General features: G+C 41.1%; 1 protein-coding gene across 9 annotated transcripts in view; it reads left to right on the top strand.

Moving 5' to 3' along the window:
• CTTNBP2 (cortactin binding protein 2) overlaps positions 1–23,776 on the top strand; it is a 169,958-nt gene that overhangs the window by 111,874 nt on the left and 34,308 nt on the right. For all 9 annotated transcript variants that reach the window (XM_042922917.1, XM_042922963.1, XM_042922912.1 and 6 more), the window contains 5 exons: positions 2,785–3,039; positions 13,059–13,176; positions 17,603–17,878; positions 20,011–20,106; positions 21,362–21,441. In XM_042922917.1, coding sequence (XP_042778851.1) covers positions 2,785–3,039; positions 13,059–13,176; positions 17,603–17,878; positions 20,011–20,106; positions 21,362–21,441 — 825 coding nt within the window. The remainder of the gene's footprint in view (positions 1–2,784; positions 3,040–13,058; positions 13,177–17,602; positions 17,879–20,010; positions 20,107–21,361; positions 21,442–23,776) is intronic.

The raw sequence follows: 23,776 nt of genomic DNA, 5'->3' as shown, positions 1-23,776 counted from the left end.
TTAGAGGAGGGTTATTTGTGCTCACTGTTCTTCCTCTGACTGATGTTTGTTATTGCTAAGATCATGCAGCACCTCACAGAGTTCAGGGTCATTGTCTAATTTGGCTCAGAACTAGAAGCACTGTGTGTAGAAATCCACTAGACCCCAAGTCGCTCTTGACTCCATCCCACACAGTTCTGTTATCTCCTATACAAGGTGCACAGATAAAGTCCAAGAGATTTAGAAACTGCAGACTTTTGGAGTCTGATGCATGGAAGAGTCCTTGGATGATACTTTTGGCTCAGCCACATAGAAATGCATTCGAAACAAACTTTTCAGTCAGCCCTCCCAAATTTGTCTTCATCAACTCATTGTGAACCACTTGAAGATCAAGGAATCTGCCCTGTGCACACTGACATCCATTTCTCTGATGGGACCCTCTGTGAGCTTTAGGAGTTATGGAACTTCCATCATGATCCATTCTTCATTGGGCTCAGGAATTACTTTAGTTTTGTTTTTGCAGCTTCCTAGAATATTTAAGGTATAATAATCACCGTCCTACCATATGTTCCTAATGAAAGACAAGTATAGACATTCAATTTCCAAAGGTTATCTGAACCTTGGATTTCTTCTGTTAATAGAGAATTGGTTGTGTTGTGTATTCCTCTCATAGGAAACATCCTTAAGATTTCCTAGAATAAAAAGCTGCATTATCTAATTTATAGATCACCCTTAAATCCTGTGGGTTTTGTTTGTTTTTGTTTTAATGGCAAGTGCACTCCTTACTTAATCTCCATCATCTGTTTAACCCACCCCCCACCCACCTCCCTCTGGTTTGCTCTCTGTAGTTAAGACTGTTTCTTGATTTGTCTCTGTCTTCTATTTTTCCCTTTGCTTATTTGTTTTGTTTCTTAAATTCCACATTTGAGTGAAATCATATGATATTTGTCTTTCTCTGACTTATTTCACTTAGCATTATACTCAAGCTCCATCCATGTCATTGCAAATGGCAATATTTCGTTTTTTTATGGCTAACTAATATTCCATATATATATCTCACTTCTTTATCCATTCATCAGTCAATGGACACTTGGGCTGCTTCCATATCTTGGCTATTGTAAATAATGCTGCTATAAACATAGAGGTGCATGTATCCCTTTGAATTAACGATCATTAGAAGTATAGAGGCTCCAAAATACAGAGATAAACAGTAATGATAGAGGATCTTAAGGGAATAATTATTTCTTATGACTTTTAATAAGAAGTCAAAGGAGAGAATGGTAAATTGAAAGTTTTTCAGAAATGATTACATAGCCTTTGTAATGTAAAAATTAGGAAAAAGTCAAGAGATTTGACTAGGGAAGGTCAAGAGTGCTTACACTCTGGTGCCTAATTAAGGCTGAAAACCAAATAAAGGTGTCTGTAGCCCAGCAAAGAACAAGCCATGAAATGCTTTACCTAGCTCTGGTGTATGCTTAAGGACTATAAGGTATTCCATTTACTGCACAGCCGTGATCTTGTCTTAGCCAAGTCAACTTCATGGGTATGAAGTACAGAACCAGAGAAAAATCTATTTTATCAAGGGAAGCTTTAGCAAATGATCAGATGACTCACTATAAACATACCCTGTTACCGCTTACTGTTTTTCTCCTGCCTTCTACCCCATTATTTTAAAAAAGTGTGCTTTAGCTCACTGAAAGATTTTTAACATAGCAATATGAAATACCACATGAAAAAAAAAAGGCCAAAAGGAAAATAAAGCCCAAACAACAAATCACCAAAATAATTATCTTCTTTTATGAAAGTCTTAAAAATGTAATGAAGACAGGTACTTGAGTGAAAGGAAGACCCTATATAAAAATGAGAGACTGAAAGAGGACCAAGATTTTCACTTGAAAAGTGCTTGTCAAGCTTCAGGGAGTCTGAATCACCCAGGGGGCTGGTTAAAGCACAGATTGCTGGGCCTTACCTCCAGAGTTTCTCATTCATTAGGTCTGGGTTGAGGCTTAAAAACTTTCATTTCCAACAAATTCCCAGATGATGCTGATGCTGGCTGGTCTGGTGACTACACTTGAGAACCACTGCCTTAGGAAAGAGCTCTGAGTTAACAACTCTAGCAACCTGCTAAGTCAATGCTAAAGGCTTCACAGTAATGTATTCTAGACAATGGGCCTAATAATTTTACTTGGAACATTTCCTAAGCTTGCATTTATCAGTTTCTAGCTGCAATCCCAGAGCTCTCAATAGGGGCACATAGACACCTCATGAAGTTATTTGCCTTTGTTTTTCCTATATGTCTACCTTTTCCTTATTATCTAGAATTTTTCCTTCAGGAATCATTGACATAAAACTTTAAGATCACCAGTTAGGACTCTGCCCTATAAGTAAAACTGGATTATGGCAGCATTCATTTAGTACATTACTAATAATACCCTACTTGGATATAAATGTTTAAAAATTTTTATGCTAAAGTTCATTCTCTTTTGTATTCTATGTAGAGATTTTGTTTTGCCATATGTAGTCCATAGTTACCAGCCTGGACAGTACCTGTTCACTCCAAATAGTTAACTGCTAAGTGGAAAGTCTTACAAAACAGCAAACATGAGTCATAGCATTGAGAAATATGGTAATTGACAGAGGTCAGTGAACTTGACTCAGCTCATCAATGATACTCAGGATTGGAATGCCTGCTTTTCCCAGCTCAGTGGTTCATGCCCAAGAACATTTAGAGGTGAACTTTAAATAACACTGTTCTCAACATTAACGTTGTAATCAATCCTTTCCTCCTGGTCATTTTATCTTCAGGATGGCTGGACACCAGTTCACGCAGCTGTAGACACTGGTAATGTGGACAGCCTCAAGCTTCTTATGTACCATAGAGCACCAGCTTGCAGAAACTCTTTGCATGAGGAAGAGTCTGAGTCAGTTGTCTTTGACTTGGATCAAGGAGAAGAGAGTCCTGAAGGCACATCCAAGCCTGTTGTTCCTGCAGAACTTATTAACCACGCTGACAGAGAAGGCTGGACCGCTGCCCATATTGCTGCTTCAAAAGGTTTTAAGGTGTGTCTCATGGCCGCTGGCCTCATTGCATAGTTGTAACTTGATAAGTGACAACATTGTCTGCTATTGACAATGCATTTCAATGGAATGATTGGAAATTGAGTGAAAACCATTGCAAGAGATGATCAGCTACCAATATGAACTGAATTTTTTTCTGTCCAGTAGTATTTACAGTCAACCATATATGAGACTTTTTCTAAAAATCGTACTTGGAGTTTTTTAACAAATGTGGGAGTAATTTCAGACATTTATTTAATTTTTTTTTATGTCTTGTAAAATTAGGAGAAAGAGTTGGGTGTTGATTTAGTGTACTGGATTGTTTGATTCAAAGGCCAAGGCCTTGGTACTAGTTAGAGTGAGGGCCAAGATTGAAATGCATGCCCTTGACTCTGAACTGCCTCATTTACATCCTTCCAGTGCTGTTTTACTGGTAGGTAAGAGGGAGCTCGAGATTTCACTCATCAGAGTAGAAAGTGATACTGATCATTAAGAAAACAATATAGTATGCCATTCACTCATGTTTCTTTTTTTTCAGTTTTGATCAGTTTAGCGATAATATAGTTTAGCAATAGAAAGCTATTAGGAAACTCCTGAGTGCAAGGCACTGTGTAAGCTAATATTTGCAGGGATATTTATACCATTAGCTAACTGCTAGTTCAGTGGCAAGAGTATAGGATACAAGACAAGTGTAGGATAAGAGAACACAAAAAATTAAAACAAGGGTAATGGACATGTGGTTGGAACACTATAAAAATGCAAATTTTATTTTATTTTTTGAAAAAAGACAATGCACGTATTTCAAGAAGCAGAGTTTCAGGGATGTTAGGCTCAGAAATGGCTGTTTCTGGAGGCAATGGAAGTGATTTGGGCCTTGCAAGGGGGGGTTAACTTTGCCACTCATCACTGAGAGTGGAGAGTAGTTGAGATCAGGGAGCAGCGGGAACAGAGACAGGGAGCAGGGAAGTGGGCTGAACACTGGCTGAGCTGATGAGGGGTAGTGAGAAGTAAGATGGGACTGGGAGCTTCCTGGGATGGCATGGGCTTCAGTGACATTTTAAGGAGTTGGGGCTTTATCGAAAGGTCTTGTACGAAGGAGGAAAACAATCAGCTCTATAGTTTGAATGATTACTTTAGCAACAACTTAAAGAAGATTATGTTATGAAACAATTGGCGGCAGGGAGAGAGACTAGGTGAAAGATGAAGAGAGTGGTAGAAATAATGAAACACATTACAGACCAGAAATGTCCATGGATTGAAGACAGATGAGATGCAGGAAAAGAGGGAGCTGACACGAAGGGGAACAATGACATTCCTGGAAAGAGAAGAGGCGTCATTATGATTAACAAGATAGAACGTGGGTTTAGACATGCTGGATTTAAGTGCTGTGAGAGGTTCATCCAGATGGAGATCTCTGGGAATAGCTAGAAATTGCATTTGGAGCTCCTGGTTGGGTAACTTCCTGTTATTAAGATCTAGAACAGAAGCTGTTCACTTTGGGCCTCTTTTTTTTTTTTTTTTTTAAGTGAGAAAAAGGCATGATTTAGTTCATTGTGGAGGTATTGCTTGTTAGTAGTTTTGTTCCATTTTACGCTTTAACAAAAAGTACAAAAATTTTGTGAACTTGATAGACGTGTCTTGATTTGAATGAGACGCAGTACATATGACATCAAAGTTTTTAAGAGACAAAGATGTGAAATGTGAGAAGTTTACATTTGAAAATGCACCGTTAATTTAAGACCGTTAATTTAAGACCGTGAATCTCATTTGATGGTGGAAGGGTGTATTGAAGGAGTTGTTTTCAACCTCTTTCCACCCCCTCAAGGAAATCTGAAGATAATGCAAGGTGCTACTGATAGTGGGGTTGTGCACACACACAACCTGGAGGCAAAAAAAAAAAAAAAACAAAGCCAACAAAAGAAAACCTGAACATCACTGATCCAGAATGTTCAGCTGCTGAACCTCTCAAGCTAGGCAGAGAGAGAAAAACCACTCCCTAGGGTGAGTTACCCTGCAGGGTAGGGCACTTGTGTTGCTGCTCAACTCCTTTATTATGAACTCCTTATTAGTCCTGCTGCTTTTTGTGATCCAGGATGGTATCTTCATGGATCCCCAGGCCCCTGGTGCATGTAGATACTTGGTCATTGTTGAGCAAAGGGGAAGAGGACACTTTCTCTCATAGACTCCTCCTGTATTCTCTTTAAGAGGCTTAAGATAAATTTTTAAAGAGAGGTTTTTAAAAGTGATCATGACTGACAACATTCACACACTGCTGAGTAAAATCATAGATTAAAATGATTTTTTTTTTTTTTAGCCCTGGAATGGATATTTCATCTTCCAGTCTAGCCTCTTCATTTTATGATTAGGACATTTAAACCCTGGAGGGAGTAGTAGAGAGAAGTTGGGAATGAAGCCCAGATTGCCTGATTTCATTATCTTCACACTGTACCATGCTGCCTTCCTTCCTAGTCAAAGGTATTAGAAAGTACTTTTGCATCGTTGGCCTGATACAGTGTTCATATCCTGACTGAGATAGTTCACCAGAGAGGTAATTCATTTACAACTAGTTGCTAAGACTAATTTTCTGAAAAAATTAATTACAATTCTGAGTTAATCATCATGTAGGTGAAAGATTCTATCATGACCACAGTAGATTAAAAAACGAATATTTTTCCTCTGTAGGGCAGCATATATGGGTCCGAGCTATGTAAGGTAATAGTATGTCATTACCCAAGAAGATGACTTCAGTTTTCTTGTGCCATTCAGTAAAGAACTGTGGGATTTCACAGCTCCAAGGGACATACCTCACCCAGGCCAACCCCTTCATTTTGCAGATGAAAAAATCAAGTCTCGAGGAAGATAGTATACCTAATTTCCTAAGATCAGTTCACGGAAGATCAGATTCCCGAATCAGTGCTTTTCCCACTTTAGTCCTTGGTCTTTCTCCCAGTGGCTAAGCAATTTACGCAAATCACTATCTAGTGTTTGGTAATAGGAGTACCTCTCTCTAAAGCTGGTCTGTGACTAATCACTGAGCACAAACCTTTGTTTTCATCTCAGGGCGAATAGAAAGAAGAGTTCTTAGTGAAACTGTCTGGTGTCATGAGCCCTTTACATGTCAAGTAAAACCTATTAGGAACATTTTATGAATTTGGTATCTCTGTTGTTGAGGTTCCCATACAATGAGATTATTTGGGAGGACTGTATGTGTCCTCCCAATTATAATTCTAGTTTATGTGTATTACCAAAGCTGGTGGCTTCCTGTCACTCATTAGTCTCTCTGGGTTAACATGTTTACTATTAATGCAGACTCCTTCCTCTGCTTCCAGAACACTGCCCCTTCCTCACTTCCCCTCCAACTCGATGACCAGGTTTTCTCTTTTGTTTAACCATAAGCAATTCCCACACTCCATTTACAATTGGCTGGTCCTATATATTTTTTTTATTTTTTAAATAATTATTTTTGAGAGAGAGAGAGACAGAGACAGAGCCTGAGTGGGGGAGGGGCAGAGAGAGAGGGAGACACAGAATCTGAAACAGGCTCCAGGCTCCGAGCTGTCAGCAAAGAGCCCATCGCACGGCTTGAACTCATGAATCTCCACACCTGTTTGTTTTTTTGTTTTTTTTTTTGCCTGTCTTCCAGACATTTATTTCCGGCATCTTGTAGGATGAACAAGCCTGCTGTCCTCTGGTCAGGCAGTGGACCTTGTGTTACCATCTTTAGGCCATTCTTATATTGTATTAGGATTCTGTTGTGCCTGATACATTTAGCCAGAGAGCATCAGGCATTTCCTCTCACACAGTAATATCCATCCCATCTGGGTGGTCTGGATGAGGTGTGTGTCTCAAGTATAGAGGCCCACATGGGGCCCCAAGATTTAGATTCCCTCTCCTTGGGTCATGGCTGCAGAGAAAAAGATGATAGGAGTCACTAATTTCTTCTTTGTCACATGTGGTTGAGTAGCTGGCTAGGAAAGGAGAAAGATAAGATATCTATGAAGTTGGACCAACTCTTTGGAACTAGATGTTGTTCATGATAAGTAGAAATCTGTTCTTTGGAATCTGTTTTTGTGTTTTTAATTCTCCATGATTATTTTCTCTTTTCCCCTTAACTTTAATAAAAACCTTTTTGGAAAAGCCAGACTGACTCAGCTGTTGGTAAACAAAGGGAACGCTGTTATTTTTTGACATTTATTCCAGAATGTTCAGTGCAGAGTATTGCGTCCTTGCTTAATTTGAGCAGGACGGATTAACTGATAGGATCCTAAAGAATTATTTTATTTTTATTTTTTTAAGTTTGTTTATTTTTAGAGAGAGATAGGGGGAGCACGAGTGAAGGAGGAGCAGAGAGAGAATCCTAAGCAGGCTCTGCCCTATCAGCACAGAGCCTAATGTGGAGCTGGATCTGATGAACCGAGAGATCGTTACCTGAGCCGAGATCAAGAGTTGGACCCTTAACCGACTGAGCCACCCAGGCGCCCCGAAAGGATTCTAATCAAATTAGCCAGCCAGAGTCCTGCTCCACCCCTCACCTGAGACATGGACTCTTCTGTGTTTTCCACTAACATCTTTCATGGATCTGGGTTTTGACCCTTTTGTTCCTCGCACTTTGTACCTTTTTCCTTGAATGATCCCAGTTATAATCTATAGAGATTCCAAAATGTTATCTTTAGCCCTGCCTGCTCATTTTCTGATTTTATCCAATAAGGTCTTATTCAGGAGGGCCACAGTTTACAGGGCTGATAAGTAGAGCAGCAAAGTTCCTTTGCCCAGTACAGTCTCCATTTATGCCTGTCATCCTAGTGTAATTATTAATAGTGCCCCCTTTTTACTCTTGCAGGTGCACCAGTTTGGGCAGTTGTATGGTAACCCTGCTGACCATCATATTCATGTTTGCTTCCATCACACAGCTCCACGTGGCTGCGTCACTGGGTTCCCATGTTTGTCCTCCTCCAGTCTGCTACATCCCTTCTTTCTTAATGCAGCACCATCACCTGGCATTTGTGTTTACCTGCTCCGTCTTACTAACTTAATGAACTGAGATGATTGGTGCAACTCCAGATTTTTTTCCTTCACAAGTGAATTTTGAATATGTCGCCTCCTCCATATCTTGTGGGCACTACCCTGGGGGAGTCCTCCTCGTCCACTGTCCGAGGTTTCAGACTCTGCCAGTCTTCTCATCTGCCGTCTCTCTACTCCGTTAGCCTGCCATGAGAGGGGCCTTTCAGACAGGGGAACTTGCTAATGTAATTTCCCTGCTCAGCATCTTTCCAAGGCTCTGTCACTTCCAGGATAAGTGCTAGGTTTTTATGATGACAGACAAGTCCTTTCCTGATCTGGACTCAGTTCACTCCACAGGGACACTTCCTGTCTCCTCCTCCCCTAATGTGTTCTGTGCTCTAAGCAGGCACTGCGGAGCTGCTGTGCAAACATCGTGTGCTCTTTCTTCTCTCCCTGTCTTTGTGTCTGCTGTTCCCTTTACCTCAAATGGCCTCTTCTCCTGTCCTGACCCTTCCCTGCCTGGAAAACCTCTCAGCTTAAATCCAGGCTTCCAGAAGCTAGGTGTTCCCAGGGCACCTTTCCACACTTCACTTAGAGTGCTTGTACTTTAATTATTTGCATGCCTGTCTCTCTTTCCACCTCCTCCCAAAAAAATCACTTTTCCATCTTTGTATGCACTGTGTCCAGCAGAGTCTCTGGCCTGCAAGTACTGAGTATTTGCTGAATTGATGGGTGAATGGACTGTTATTACAGTTCTTTCTTACCGATCTTGCTATCACCTTCCTTTCCAGTATATCTTCCAAATGCACCAATTGCTTTTCAGAATCAAGCTTGTCATGGCACTTTGCTACCTGAGCATATCCTTATGCCTACAGAAAACATATCTTCATGCCAACTCAGCCCTTCACAGCTAACTCTGATTGTCTTCATCTTTGGGCACTCTCCCCTAAATTTACCTTCTTGCTTATTTCCCATTTTAACAGCCTCCCACTCCCCTGCCTGGTAAGGCAGTGGGCACACCCACAGCCCAAGGGTGTTCCCAGCACCCACACTGGCCCACCTGTGCATTTGCAGATTGCTTGTGCTCTCCCTTCCTCTGCCCAATGTCAGACTCCCAGCTCCCTTCCTTGACTTTGGTAGTATATCAAGCTCTTTGGACTTGGGGTTTCTACTTAGTCTCCCTGGCACTTCTACCTCGCTTCTCCACTCTCCTTCAAGGATCATGACAGAGATGGGTCATTGACCCTCAACATCACCTTTCCCCTTCCCCTATGATGATCCTGCAGAGTTCTGGACCCATGACCACCCAAAATAAAGACCACATTCTCCAGCCTCCATTGCAGGTAATGAGTCCACCTACCTATGTTCTGGCAAGTGGGATGTGAGTGGAAAGATTAAGCTTAAACCACTGCTTTTTAAAGTCTCTTTTGTAACAGATGTATCTCTATCATAATGAGTAGAACTTTAGCTTAAATCCATTCATCCAGATCTCTTGCTCAGCATCACTTGGGTAGAACCTCTTGCCTGGTTTAGGCCCCTGGGACTCCCTCTGCTACTTTCCAGTAGCAGTGACTGGCATCATAGCATTTATCCTCTTCACAAATGGTGTCCATCACGGAGAGAGCTTAGATTCCTTTCTCCACTTTTCCCTCCTTCTCCACATAGTACAACTTGGGACATCACCTCAGTGCCATTCTCCCCATGACTGTATTACACTCTGTGGTCCTCCATGAGAAGCAGAACCGTTACCTTACTCATAGTTCCCACCCTCAATTCTAACAGAGCACCTGGTAGAGTGCTTAGTTCCTCTTCCTCAAAGTTGTGGGGATTAGTGAGCACTAGATACTTGCAAAGTGTTGGAACTGTGCCTGGAACTTACTATGCACTCAAGTAATTGCTGTGGTGGTGCTTGTAAAGTGTCATTTGGGTGGAGGCTTTCAACCTCTTCGTGTTCCCCATGGAGCCAGCATGGCATAGAATTCACACTTGTAATGGGTTTGGATATGCATCTCCTGCTATCCTCATGGGGACCGACATCTTCCTCATAGGGAAAGTCACTGCTTATATTCTTGCCCACCGACCTACCTGAGTAGAATAAAAACTATATACAACCCACTTTGAAGGTCTGAGGTAAAAGAATCTTCAAGAGTTTGGTTGAGGAGAGCCTGGGTGGCTCAGCTGGTTAACATCTGACTCTTGATTTAGGCTCAGGTCATGATCTCATAGTTCGTGAGTTTGAGTCCCACATCAGGTTGTGTGCTGACAGTGTGGAGCCTGATTGAGATTCTCTCTCTCTCTCTGCCCCTCCCCTGCTCCCTCTCTCTCTCAAAAAATAAATTAACTAACAAAAAAAGGAATTTTGGTTGAATCCTTTATTATTTCCCTTTATAATTTGAAGTAGCATCACCTAGAATTATATTGATATCAGTGACATTTGTTGATGTGCTGTAATTCCTCACATTTAATTGAATATTTCTAACGGGTGATTATTACATTGATTATAATAATAACAGCAGCTAATAAATATTGAGAGCTTAGTGCATGCCAAGAATGTGAGCTTTTTATGCATCTTTTCCATTAAGTCACATAACAGCTATATGAAATCTAGACATTTAAATAAAGATAAGGAAACTGAAACAGAAAAATGTTAAATGATTTAGCAAAAGCATAGATAAAATCATTTATATTGGCAGAATTAGGATCCAGGTCTGTTTTGACTCTTACCTGCTTTTGTTGCAAGTACTAACTTGCATAATAAATGTATCATTTTTATCTCTTATCTGGGAATTCACAAAGATTAGTGCTCAGATTGCATCCTACTTAATTTCTCATTAAAATTAATTTCTAAATCAACATTTCTGAATTTCTCATTTACTATCAGATGCATTGCTGGTATTATACAAATTAGTCATAACAGTTTGATAAGAACTGTTGTTTATATATTTGACTTTGTTTTGAGCTCATTTCTTGTCTTAGGGAGTTTTTGAACTTGAACCCCAGACCCACCTATGAAAAACAGACTTCGATTACAATTTTTAGACGAGATCCCTCCAACCTAAGCAGGGGCAATGAGAAACCAATGTTCTTGTCCACTCCCTCTGGTTCAACTCCTCCATTTTAGAGGTCCAAAGACCTACTCTCCCATCTCCCCAGCATCTGAAAAGATTGCCCACATTAGCTTTGCCCTCAGACCAACACTGGCTTCCTATTCAAATTTCACTTAATTTGTGGTTTAGTTTCCTCTCTCTCTCTCTCTCTCTCTCTGTCTCTCTCTCTCTCTTTTTGACCTTTAGGGGATTTTCTGTACTTCTTTATGAATTCATATATAAAGTGTGTTTGGGGGGCAATATGAAGCACCGGGAACTCACACATACTCGTGGTGGGAGTGGAGTTTAGTATAGCCACTTATTAAAAGCTCTTTGCAGTATATACTGACCTAGAGCAACATATGCATATCCTGTGCCCCAACAGTCTAACTATGTACATAGATCCAACAGAAATGTGTACATATGTCTATCAAAGGATGTGTACTAGAATGTCCATAGTGGAGCCCAGATGTCCATTAACAAGTAAATTGTGGTATGTTCATATATCCCACAGTAATTTTTTAAAAGAAGGATAAACTATGCTTAGTCCCAGCATATGGATGAATTTTATAGACATTATGTTGAATGAAAAGCCAAATATAAAAGTGAAACTGCAGTATGATTCCAATTATATTAAGTTTATAAACTGGATAAACCAGTCTCTGATATTAGAAATCATCCTAGGAGTTACCGGAGGGAGAGAAGGGTGGGGCTAATGATTTAGATGAAACATACAGAAGGCTTCCAGAGTGCTCCTTACATAGTTATGTTCATTTTGTGATACTTCTTCAAGCTTGTGTACTTTTCTATGAGGATAGTGTATGCCAATAAAAATATTTACATAAAGGAAGGGAAAATTGTGTTTTGTGTTTTATAAAATAGAAAAATGATGTTTTACAACAAAATCAGTAGACTTTCAGACTACCTGGTTTACTGTTGTCAGAAGTGAAATCAGCCCAAAGCGTGCGTGTGTGTGTGTGTGTGTGTGTGCATGCGCGCGCGCGCGCGCGCGCGCCCGAACGCGTGTTTGCAGGGGAGAGATGAGAAGGATATTGCTTATTTGGTTGTTTGTTTCCTTTTATGGTTTCTGTTCTATTCAGTTCTGTGCTTATTCTGGTGGGAAATAAGTAAACAAATCACCAAGTAGTAAAAGTTGATATAGCAGAGGTCCTTAATAAATATCCTGATGTTATTTCTTGCCGTGCAGTTACTTACTTGAAAATGTTTGTACATATATTGTCTTTACTTTGTTTTGAAAAATTTTGGAGAACTAAGAGTTTTCAGTTCATAGGTTACTGATACTTTTTGATGGGGATTTCCTGAAGCAACATAGAAGAAAGAGCTGAAAAAGAGAGCACATAACTTCAATATATTGGGAATGTTTTTCTAAAAACTCAATCAACATGGTGTTCATATTTTTCATATAAAAAAATAAGAGTGTAAGATCTCTGTTATAAATGTGCTTGTGAGGACCGTGAGACAAGAGTTGTTACAATGGGAACCCTGCACTTACATGACTAGGGAAACAGTTCATTGTCTAGAATACAGCATGGAGCACCCACCTATAGCAAAGTCTTGGCTTTATATTGCCAAATTACCATAAAAGGATACTGTCTGCTGAAGCCAATTTCTTTCTTAATTTCATTCTGCAGCATGAATGATTAGTAATCTGTTCTTTTTCTCTTGAAACCTAAGAGGCTGTTCTGTGGAGCAGTGTTTTGGTCCTGTGATTCACATTTGAATGAAGCACACTCTTTGCTTTCCATTTTGAGCCAGTGTGTAGATTAATGTGTGTATTTGGATTGCTGGAATTGAAATACGATGTCTGGCAGAGAATTTCTGATTTGCTCGTTACAGGCAAATGACTTTTCCCTTGGATTTTTCGTTTGAGTTTATTCATTTGGACATGATGTAATAGAGCTCTTGCCTTTCTAGAACTGCCTGGAAATCTTGTGTATGCATGGAGGGCTTGAGCCAGAAAGAAAAGATAAGTGCCATCGGACCGCGCACGATGTCGCCACTGATGACTGCAAGCATCTGCTGGAGAATCTGAGTGAGTGCCATTTGCAGCTTGGTGCCTTCTTCACCCACACTGCTGGCACCTCTGGCATGATGGGAAAAGATTAATCCAGCTACAGTTTTCTTTACTCTCTGCTCAGCCTTCTTTGAACCCTAGTAACTACAAAAACGTTTTATTGGTTATAAATGTGGTAATTATTTTTTTCCATGTAGAATGGCTTTTTACAGAATTAGTTGCTATTAAAATAATGATAGATATTTGGGGCACCTGTGTGGTTCAGTCAGTTAAGCCTCCAGCTCTTGGTTTCAGCTCAGGTCATGATCTCATGGTTTGTGAGTTTGAGCCCCACATTGGGCTCTGCTCTAACAGTGTGAACCTGCTTGGAATTCATTCTCTCTCTCTCCCTCCCACCCTCCCTCTCTCCCCCTCTCTCTCCCTCCCTCCCTTTCTCCCCCTCTCTCCCTTCCCCACTCTCTCCCCCCCACCCCGGCCCTCCCCTGCTCCTGCTCACTCACTCTCTCTGTCTCTCAAAGTTAATAAAAAACATTTTAAAAAATCTTAAATAGAATAATGCTAGATCCTCATTGTATTTTAATGACCTTGGACAGTATTTAAATAATTATTGCTCTTCTGACTTAGATTGTGTCTCTAAGACATGAGACTAATAGGGTATGAAGAGTCATGGCTGGGTACTTTGCCATCAGCTGATCAGATGAATGTAGGCAAGTTGGTTATCTCTCAACCCCTGGTTGCCTACCTGTCTGTGAAGGTAATGGATGATCTTTTGGGTCTCTTCCAGCTCTAAGAATGTATACTCCTCAGGACATGTTCTGAAAGGTTCACATGTGGGTTTATGGAATATGGAGTTTCAGATTGTACAAAATATTATGACTTCTTATATGGAGATTATCACTCAATCCATCCAATCAGCTAACTGTATCAATAATTTGTTTTTACCTTACATTCTGACATTGAGACAGAAAATGAACAATAAACATAAGTAGTAATTCATTGTATGGTATGTGAGACAGGGATATGTGCTACGGAAAAGACTAAGGGAGGATTGGGCATATGAGGATGGGTTTCAGCTTGGGTTTTGTGTGTTGTTGTTTTTTTTACGTTTATTTATTTATTTTGAGAGAGTGTGTGAGTTGGGGAGGGGCAGGGAGAGAGAAAATCCGAAGCAGGCTCCACACTACCAGCACAGAGCCTGATGTGGGGCTTGAACCCATGAAACCATGAAATTATGACCTGAGCTGAAACTAAGTGTCAGCCACTCAGGAGCCCCTGGGTTTCAGTTTTTAAAATAATGGTCAGAAGAGCCCCCTTGTGAGACATTGAAGCAAACACTTGAAGGGGGTGAGCAGAGCAATGATGTCAATACCTCAGGTAAGAGATTTCCAGGGAGAACATCATCACGTGGACAGAGGTCCTCAAGCAGGAGCATACCTGCTATGTCTGAGGAACTGTGAGGAGGGCAGAGTGCTGGTTTTGAATGAGCGAGGAGAGAGAAGTTACAAGAAGGGATGGGGGTGGAGGTCTGATCTGGCTGAAATTTGTAGGTCATTGTAAGGTAACCGTCTCAGTGCTCGAGCTTCGGAGTGATGGGATCTGATGTACATTTCCATAGTATCTGTGGCTGCTTTGTTGAGAGTAGACATAGGAAGTCACAGGCAGAGGCAGGGAGACGTGGTAGGCCCTTGGCGTCGTCTTCCAGTGAGAGAGGACAGTGACGGCTCAATCCAGGATTGTCGCAGATGAGGTGGTGGAAAGTGGTTGGGTTCTGGATACAGCTGAAGGCGGAGCCAGTGGAACTTCCTGATGGATTGAACCTGCAGTATGAGAGAGAGAGAAGGGATTTGTGGGTAACCCCAAGGTATTCAGCCTGAATAGTTGGCAGGATGGAGTGGCCATCACCTGTCAAAGTGGGGGTGGGGCGGGAAAGCTGTGGGTGAAGCAGATTTTGCTATTGAAGATCAGGAGTTCCGTTTTGGAATTATGAATTGGAGATGTCTGTTAGGATATCTGTGTCGAGATGCCAAGTCAGCAGGAATCCCAGAGATGAGTATGAGCTGGATACATAAATCTGAGAGTCAGCAGTTCATAGATGATATTTAAAGTCATGGGACTGGATGAGATCACTAAGGAAGTGAACACAGACAGAAAAAGTAAGAGAAAGGAGCCTTGCAACACTCTATCATTAAGAAAATGGAAAATGTGAAGGGACCAGCAAAGGAACAACATAAAAGAGTGACCAGGGAGGCATGAGGGAATCTTGCAGGAGCATATCAGAGAACAGGGAGAGATCAGTTGTGTCATATGCTATTGATGAGAACTGATAATTAAATTTTTTAACATTTATTTTAACGTATTAAATTTATTAACATTATTTTGGGAGAGAGGTAGAGAGCAAGTGGAGGAGGGGCAGAGAGAGGGAGACAGAATCCCAAGCAGGCTCCATACATACAGTCAGCACAGAGCCCAGTGCAGGGCTCAAACTCTCAAACTGTGACCTGAGCTGAAACCAAGAACTGGACGCTCAATCAACTGATAGGTGCCCCGAGAATTGTTGATAATTGGAAAATAAACTAATCTAGTAGTTGGTTAATAGAAAAAGCCAGTTGAAGAAGGGAATCCTAAAAATATACATTTTAAACATTTTGTGTTAACTTTAACATACAGAGATTTCTTCCATCAATTTTTAGGTAAAGGTTTTTACTTTACTATGGTTTTGCTAATAGAAATTGCCCATATTCTTATTTGAACAAACCACACATTTATGCTTCATCTGTGATTTCTAGTGTTTGAGGACTTAAGATCTTTTTTTTCAGGGCACCTGGGTGGTCAGTTGGTTAAGTGTCCAACTCTTCCTTTCTGCTCAGGTTATGATCTTGCGTGCGATTCATGAGTTTGAGCCCCTCATGGGACTCTGCACTGACAGTGCAGAGTCTGCTTGGGATTCTCTCTCTCTTCCTCTCTCTCTCTGCTCCTCCCCTGCCCAATCTCTACCCAAAATAAATAAACTTTTAAAAAAATTTAAGTAAGATAATTTTTTTATTTCTTTTTTTTTAGTTTATTTATTTAGTTTGAGAGAGCAAAAGTGAGTAAGAGGGGCAGAGAGCGAGGGAGAGAGAGAGAATCCCAGGCAGGCTCTGCACTGTTCAGAGCCCGATGGGGGCTCAAACTCATGAACTGTGAGATCATGACCTGACGTGAAACCAAGAGCCACCCAGGCACCCCAAAGATAATCTTTTCTAGCTTTATGTAGTTGTCTAATCCATACCTCCTTAGGTGACTTTTTTTTTATTTTATTTTTTTAAATGTTTGCTTATTTTTGAGACAGAGGGAGACAGAGCAGGAATGGGGGAGGAGCAGAGAGAGAGGGAGACACAGAATCTGAAACAGGCTCCAGGCTCTGAGCTGTCAGCACAGAGCCCGATGCAGGGCTCGAACCCACAAACCTTGAGATCATGACCTGAGCCGAAGTCGGACACTTAACCGACTGAGCCACCCAGGTGCCCCAACTTTTTTTTTTTAGCACCTCATTTGTTCAGTGTCTGTAAAGTGTTCAACTTCAATTTTATAGGAAGAGTAAGTCATTTCATCAGTTTATGGAATATTTAATTTAGTAATTACAGTAATGAGTTCGACACTTTATAAAAGACTAGGGAATAAACACAAGTGACTCTTGGTGAGCAAGTAATTCAGTTCGTGAGAAGTGGAGTGCATGGGGTGCTGCATAGCTCGGTGGGGCCTCAGTCAGTTGGTGTCACAGAGATTGGAAAGATCACTTAAAAAGCTTCGACTGCACTGTTTACTGTTTACTATTTACTAAATACTCACCAGTATTTACCACATAACCGTTAGTGTGTTAAATTCATTTCAAACATGTGTTCACTGAGTCTTCATAATAATTTAATAGCACATTCCTAACATTTTGTAGAAGGAGTTAGGGTATAGAGAGATCAGTTTACCAAGTACACAGGGCTAGTAGGAGGCTGACCCTGAGGCTTAGACCAAGGTCTGTAGGAGTCCAAAGCCACTATCCTAAGCACAGTGACTTCTACAACTGGAACCTGCCTTATTTATGATGTTATCAATGTAGGTGAGGAGAAAGGGCAATATAGAGAATTTAGGGTCAAGAGAGGGCTCTCATTTTCTCAGATTTTTTTTTTTAAGAACTTGAGAGTCTTGCTGAAGGGAAGAGTCAATGAAGTACAAAAGGCCAAAGATACAAGGAAAGACAAATATTTCAAGCAACATGGTTCCAAAGAAGCTGTGAAGAGTTTGGGAGACAAGTTTACTCCAGTAGGAGAACATTTGGTTGATAGTATCTAAAGAAACATGAGAGCTGCCCTTTGCTTTGTTTTTAAAATGTTCATACCTGCTTGTTTTATATACGTTTTGCTGCTTTTTCCTATCAAGATTTTTCCCCTTAATTCTTTTATTCTTCCAACAGATGCTCTTAAAATACCCTTAAGGATTTCAGTGGGTGAGATTGAACCAGGCAGCTATGGTTCCGATGACTTTGAATGCGAAAACACAATATGTGCTTTAAATATCCGCAAACAGACATCATGGGATGATTTTTCAAAAGCAGTGAGTCAAGCTCTGACAAATCATTTCCAAGCAATCTCATCTGATGGATGGTGGAGTCTGGAAGATGTGACATTTAATAACACCACTGACTCCAGCATTGGCCTCGGGACAAGCAGTGTACGATCCATCATGCTAGGTATCAGCAATCCTGTGATGGAGAGAAAGTTAAATTTCTGGGTTTATTTATGTTTATGAGCTCCATAACCTGATACTTGGTTCACTGATTAAATACAATGAGAGCTCACTTGCGGCAGCTGCTGGTGCTAAAAAACTTGATTATTCACAATGCGGCCATTACATAATGTTGCCTGTTAGTATAAAAAATGCTTTCATACCTCAGATAATACTCAGAGAGTAAAGAACAAGAAAGCCCTTGATGAGGTTTGTGATTCCACTTGCTGTTTTGATAAATGCAAGAAACAAACCACTCTGTAGCTGCTTGCTGGTGCACAGGTTCTGAACACAGCTCCAGATTTGTACCTGGGCTGGGCCAGGGCTCGTACTACATGAACACCTTACTTCCAGGACAGGAGTCCTAGTGAAGTCTAGAGTTGGAAGAAGCCCTATTCATTGAAGATCTGATCAGAGCTCCCACATGGGATGAGTGAGGGTGATAGCTGCCTGTTTCTGTTTGATAGGCACTATGAAACAGACTCCGAAGAACTTGTAAGATTTACTTTCTGGTGAGCATAGTAAGTGCTCTATAAATGTCTCTGGTTAGTTTGTTTCCTCTTGAACCAGGAGAACTAACATCTTTGGGGAACCTGCCATTATTTCAGAACTGTGCTGGACCCTTTATACACAGCACCTCAACAAGTCCTTACAACAGACTCATTCTACAAATAACTAGTTACAAGGTGAGGTCACCTCGTAGGCCTGAGGTCACACAGCAAAGGACCAAAGCAGATAAGATTCAAATCCCAGTCTGTGTGATAGGAAAGCCTGCATATTTTCAACAGCACTTGTTGCATAAGAATAATCAGGGTTGAGGAAACGGTGAGTTTCACCATGCTTTTAATATATCAGCTTATTATAGCAGAAAGGGTTTTATTCTGTTAATTTATAGATGCTAAATCACTTCCCAAAAATGTATTTTACTAGTTTTTAAGGCTGATAATTCATGACAATTTAATTTTATTGATCTTTGGCAAGATCATTAATATAATTACAATTCTTACAGAAGAATTATTGTATAGTTAAATAATTACATTAAGATAATATGTCATAAATGATTCTCAGGAACACATTTTGCCCACACAACAAACTGTTATTCAAGGTGTGGTTGTGCCCAAGAGTCTAATAAATGAAATCAGCACAGACTTGTTCAGAAGAAAATGACACTGCATCATCAGCCTTCATCCAGCTGATCTGGAAACAAGCATATGCAAATGGATATTTACCACCATCAGAGAGATTTACCTCTGTGAGCAGTGGATGCTAAGGCCTGATGGTGCCAGTGTTCATATTTGTGTAGGGCACCTAGTAGCATTTCAGATGTAAAGATCATTGGCTTCTGTGGGTAAAGGGCTTAGTTTAGTGCCTAATTGTATCCACTTGATAACGGGCAACCATGACATTATTTATTAATGTATGTATATAAGTGACTTTACTATATCACCTAACTAGATTAAAGGGACCCAGGCCAACAGATAAGCAGTGAGTTACAGGTGGGGAGTGTGTGTGTGTGGTGGGAATATTTAAGATCTGTGGATGGGAAGGGACGGAACAAGTACTTCCTACTAATCTGTCCCTAGAGTAGACACCAAGGAAGTGGCACCCTTTCTGAGCAGGCATGAGCAGAGGGCCCAGACTGTGAGAAGGCTTCCTTTATACTGAGCCCCTGAAGTAACCTGTGTTTTCTGGAATCTAAAAATTTGTTGGAAAAGGAGCAGATCATAAAGGACCTGTTACTTCACCTCATTCAAAGTGCTTAGACTTTGTGAAGCAGGCACTGGAAGAACCATGGAAAGTTATCATCAGCTTTGTTCCTAAAAACTTAACCTTAGAAATATTTAGTATATTTTTGCTCTCCAGATTTCTCTCTTAGTCCTAAAAACAGCTTTGGAGAAGCCTCTTCTTTGAAGGCTTGCCTTTTGACCTTTGACAGACATTGTATTAGGGAGTTAACCCCTATGTGATGCTTTACATGTTCTGTGTGTGCTTTTGACAGTCTAAACCCTGGATTCCACAGGAGATTGTATATTGTCCCTTAGAAGAAAAATTACTTTGAAGCTTCTTTGACATTTTATTTCGTTTTCTTGAACTTAGGAAATGTGCCGTGGTCAGCAGGTCAGAGCTTCACCCAGTCCCCGTGGGACTTTATGAAGAAGAATAAAGCAGAGCGAGTCACTGTGCTTTTATCAGGTAAGAGTAGTCCACACTGAGGTGCTGTTGACAGAGTGCTGGCTTCATGATGTGTCGTGGTGCTGGGTCTTAAATCTGCATGTTTCTGTCCTGTGTTCTCCAGCAATGCATGTGTGACCCCCTCTATTAAGTAATTAGATGTTTTTTGAAAAGTCTCACTAAGAAGAGGAAAAATCAAAAGCCATGTTTCTGACACCTGTGGAGATATCCGTCCTGACCATTGATTGCTGCGATTCTGATCACCTCTCTCATTAGGAACAAACCAGAAGCTAAACTTAATGTACTGAGAGAGTGACAAGAGACCATGTTAAAAGAAATGCCTTCTGTTACTGTCAAGTCCAGTGTATGATGAATACGATTATTATAATGGTATGGGTAATGTTTAGTGAACACCTACTATGTGGAAGGCCCTATCATTTATAGCACATTACAAGTATAAATTCACTTAATCCATATAACAACCCATTGAGGTAAGTATTTCTGTTTACCCTCATTTTACGTACAAGGAAATTAAGGCTTAGAAAGATTGAGTTTCTTGTCTAGGGTTACATAGCTAGTAAGTGTTACAGGAATACTCCATTTCTCAGCCCTTAACTCTAAAAGGGATTTTATCATGTATTTCCCATATTTGGGAATGGATTCTTTAAAAGTTCAACTAATAAAAGTTGTATTCTATTGTTTGAACTACTTACTGAAGTTAGGAAAAAAAAAAAAAAAAGTATGAGGTTATCCCAGAAAATTCCTTCAGGCTCAAGCAGTGTATTGAGAGAGTAGCAGAACTTGGGAGGCAAGTGAGGGAGATAGAGTTTGGGAAAGAACATAAAGGGTAACCCCCAGAACTGTGCACGATTGCTGTCCCAGGCTAGAACTTTCAGAGGGTTGGGATTATCTCTGATAACACTTGTTTATAAATAATAAAATTGAATCCAGGGATCGGAGCAGATACTAGCGGTAGTATTCCAGCTGGAATCTGAAGGCCCTGGCTGTGATGGACAGGGAGAGATGGGTGGGCTTCCCAGGGGAAGGAAGGGCAGCTGGAGACGTCTGGGGAGCAGCGGTGGTTTACCGGCCAGTTCAGGGTGTTGAAATATTTTCACGATGGTGAGACAAAAGGTACCTCTTGGTCAAATGTTAGCTCTGGCTACGTAAGTCAACAAACATTACTGTATCTTTTATGAGAAGTTTTGTTGTGTCTTGATCATTTACATTTAATAAGGAAGAACCAATTTTGCTTCTGTGTGTCGCTTTCTTACAGGTCCCCAAGAAGGCTGCCTCAGTAGTGTGACTTATGCGTCAATGATCCCTCTTCAGATGCTACAGAACTACCTCAGGCTGGTAGGTGGATGCTGCCAAGGGGAGTCTTAGGCTCCCATCCCTGACCCTGGAGTATTGGGTGGCCCATTTCCATGTCTGTAGGAGCGGGAGCCCCACTCACCCTGTGCCCCAACCCCATGATCTTCCCCAACAGCACCTTCCCTAGAAGCCTGCTGGTCACTTAGTTCTGGATTTCTATCACAGTCATCCAGCTGTTCCCACCTGTCACCTGTGAAGTGTTGTGACTGGAGCAGGAGAGGGTTGTCTTTCCCCAACTTGGACTTGACATCAAGTAACTGATCATCAATATGAAAGAGAATGGCTATAAATATCAAGATTCTTTGCTGTAAACTTTATAATTTAGAACTAAGTTATATATGCTAGAATCAGTTAAAAGTATTGATTTGGCCATTTTAACAGAAACCAAAAAACTGTAGCTTGAACAGCATAGAAGTTTATTTTTCTCAAATGTAGAAATCCCAGCAGATGAGAGAGCCAGTAGGGGGAAATGGGGCGGGGTGACCCGACCCCTGCAGATGTGTCAGCAGCTTGGCTCTCTCTCTCAGTAGGCCACTGTGACCTGGGGTATTGTTGATGTGGGTTTGGTCAAAGAGGGTCACCACTCCCACCCTCAGGTTCTAGCCTGAGGGAGGAGAGCCTGGAGGGCAAGCGCCTTCCTTTCTGGGGCGTTGCACACATTGTTTCCACCCACAACCACTGACCAGCATGTGGACACACGTTCACCTAGCTGGGATATGTGGTCGCTTTCTGGGCAACCATGCACCCAGGGAAAACTAATTCTGTTATTAAAGGGAACAAGAATATGATTATCAAGAGAAAGTAGCAAATTCTAGACAAATGGTGAACAAATGTAATGTTTTACCTTTGTCCAGTACTTATTACATGCCAGGCAATATGCCAAAGGCACATACATGTCTTATTTATTCCTCAGAGCATCGCTGTGAGGTAGATAGCATCATCCACTTTATAGATAAGGAAACTGAAGCAGAGAAGGGAAATAATGTGCTCAAGGCCACGTGGCTAGTGAGTGATTAAGCTAAGTTTGTGCACTCTTGGGTCTCTGTGAGATCCATCTAAAACTAATATTGAAGGTGTAAAACTTTAAACAAACGTTCATTTTGCCTGCTGCCTTAATTTGGAAAACCTTTTTTAAAAAATGAATGAGTTTGCCAGGGGCCCTTTACAAAAATTGTTTCCATTAACTATGAATTGATGTCTTTGTTCCCCCTGAAGAGAAGTGCAAATTCCAAACCATTCTGTTGATCTGGCTAAACCCAAAGTTGGGAATGACCTTTGTAAAATAGCCACAGTAGCACCAAAACATTAAAAAGCTTTCTAGTTTAGAAGAGATGGTGTCCTGTAACGATGAGACTGTAACTTGTTTTCTTTGTTATGTGTTCCTCCCTGCCGCTTCAGAGTAAGCCTGGGGGCGACACACAAGTGGGAGGGCGGGCTGCCTTCCTCCTTTGTGTGAGTTAAAGCTGTTGTTGAGTGACCAGTTGGTTTTCAGGAATGTGAGCCTGGGCGCCCAGTAAAATGAGCGTGTAGAACCGCTTCTCTCCCTTCTGCCTCCTCAGCTTCTCTGCACCAGGCAACTTTCTGCTCAGGGCTTTTCATTCACCCAGATGACAAAATGAACAGAAGGGTGATAACAGCAGATTACAGCTGCACAGGAGCCTTGGCTGAGCAGGTCTGTCAAGTGAAATGCCGGCTAGCACATTATATACAGAACATCCCAAGTACATTTGTATGTTTGCCTCCGAACGCCTAAGCCATGGTTTAGCTACCAATGCCCAACAAACCAGAGACTAACTAGTTGTTAGTTCTATTCTCAATTTATGAGTGTTTCGTTTTTTTTAGTTTGGGGTTTTTTTTTCTTGAGAGAGTGTCAGAGCATGTGCACTCAGGGTGGAGGACAGAGATTCTCGGGCAGGCTCCTTGCCCAGTGTGGAGCCCAGTCTCACAACCATGATATCTGAGTGGAAATCAACAAGAGTCAGACATTCAACCGACTGAGCTACCCAGGTGCCCCGTTTCTTTTTGTTTTTTAAATGGTGTTATTTGGGGGGCACCTGGGTGGCTCAGTCAGTTAGGCATCCAACTTTGGCTCAGGTCATGATCTCATGGCTTGTGAGTTCGACCCCTGCATCAGGCTCTGGGCTGATAGCTCAGAGCCTGGAGCCTGTTTTGCATTCTGTGTCTCCCTCTCTCTGCCCCTCCCCTGTTCACACTCTGTCTCTGTCTCTCTCAAAAATAAATAAACATTAAAAAAATAATAATAAAAATAAAAAAATAAATGGTGTTATTTTTAAATACTTTCATTGAATATTTAAAA

Source organism: Panthera leo, chromosome A2 (genome assembly GCF_018350215.1).
Source record: "Panthera leo isolate Ple1 chromosome A2, P.leo_Ple1_pat1.1, whole genome shotgun sequence".
Taxonomy (NCBI): Eukaryota; Metazoa; Chordata; class Mammalia; order Carnivora; family Felidae; genus Panthera; species Panthera leo.
Note: the sequence above shows the minus strand (reverse complement) of the source record. Positions and strands in the feature narration are given on the sequence as shown.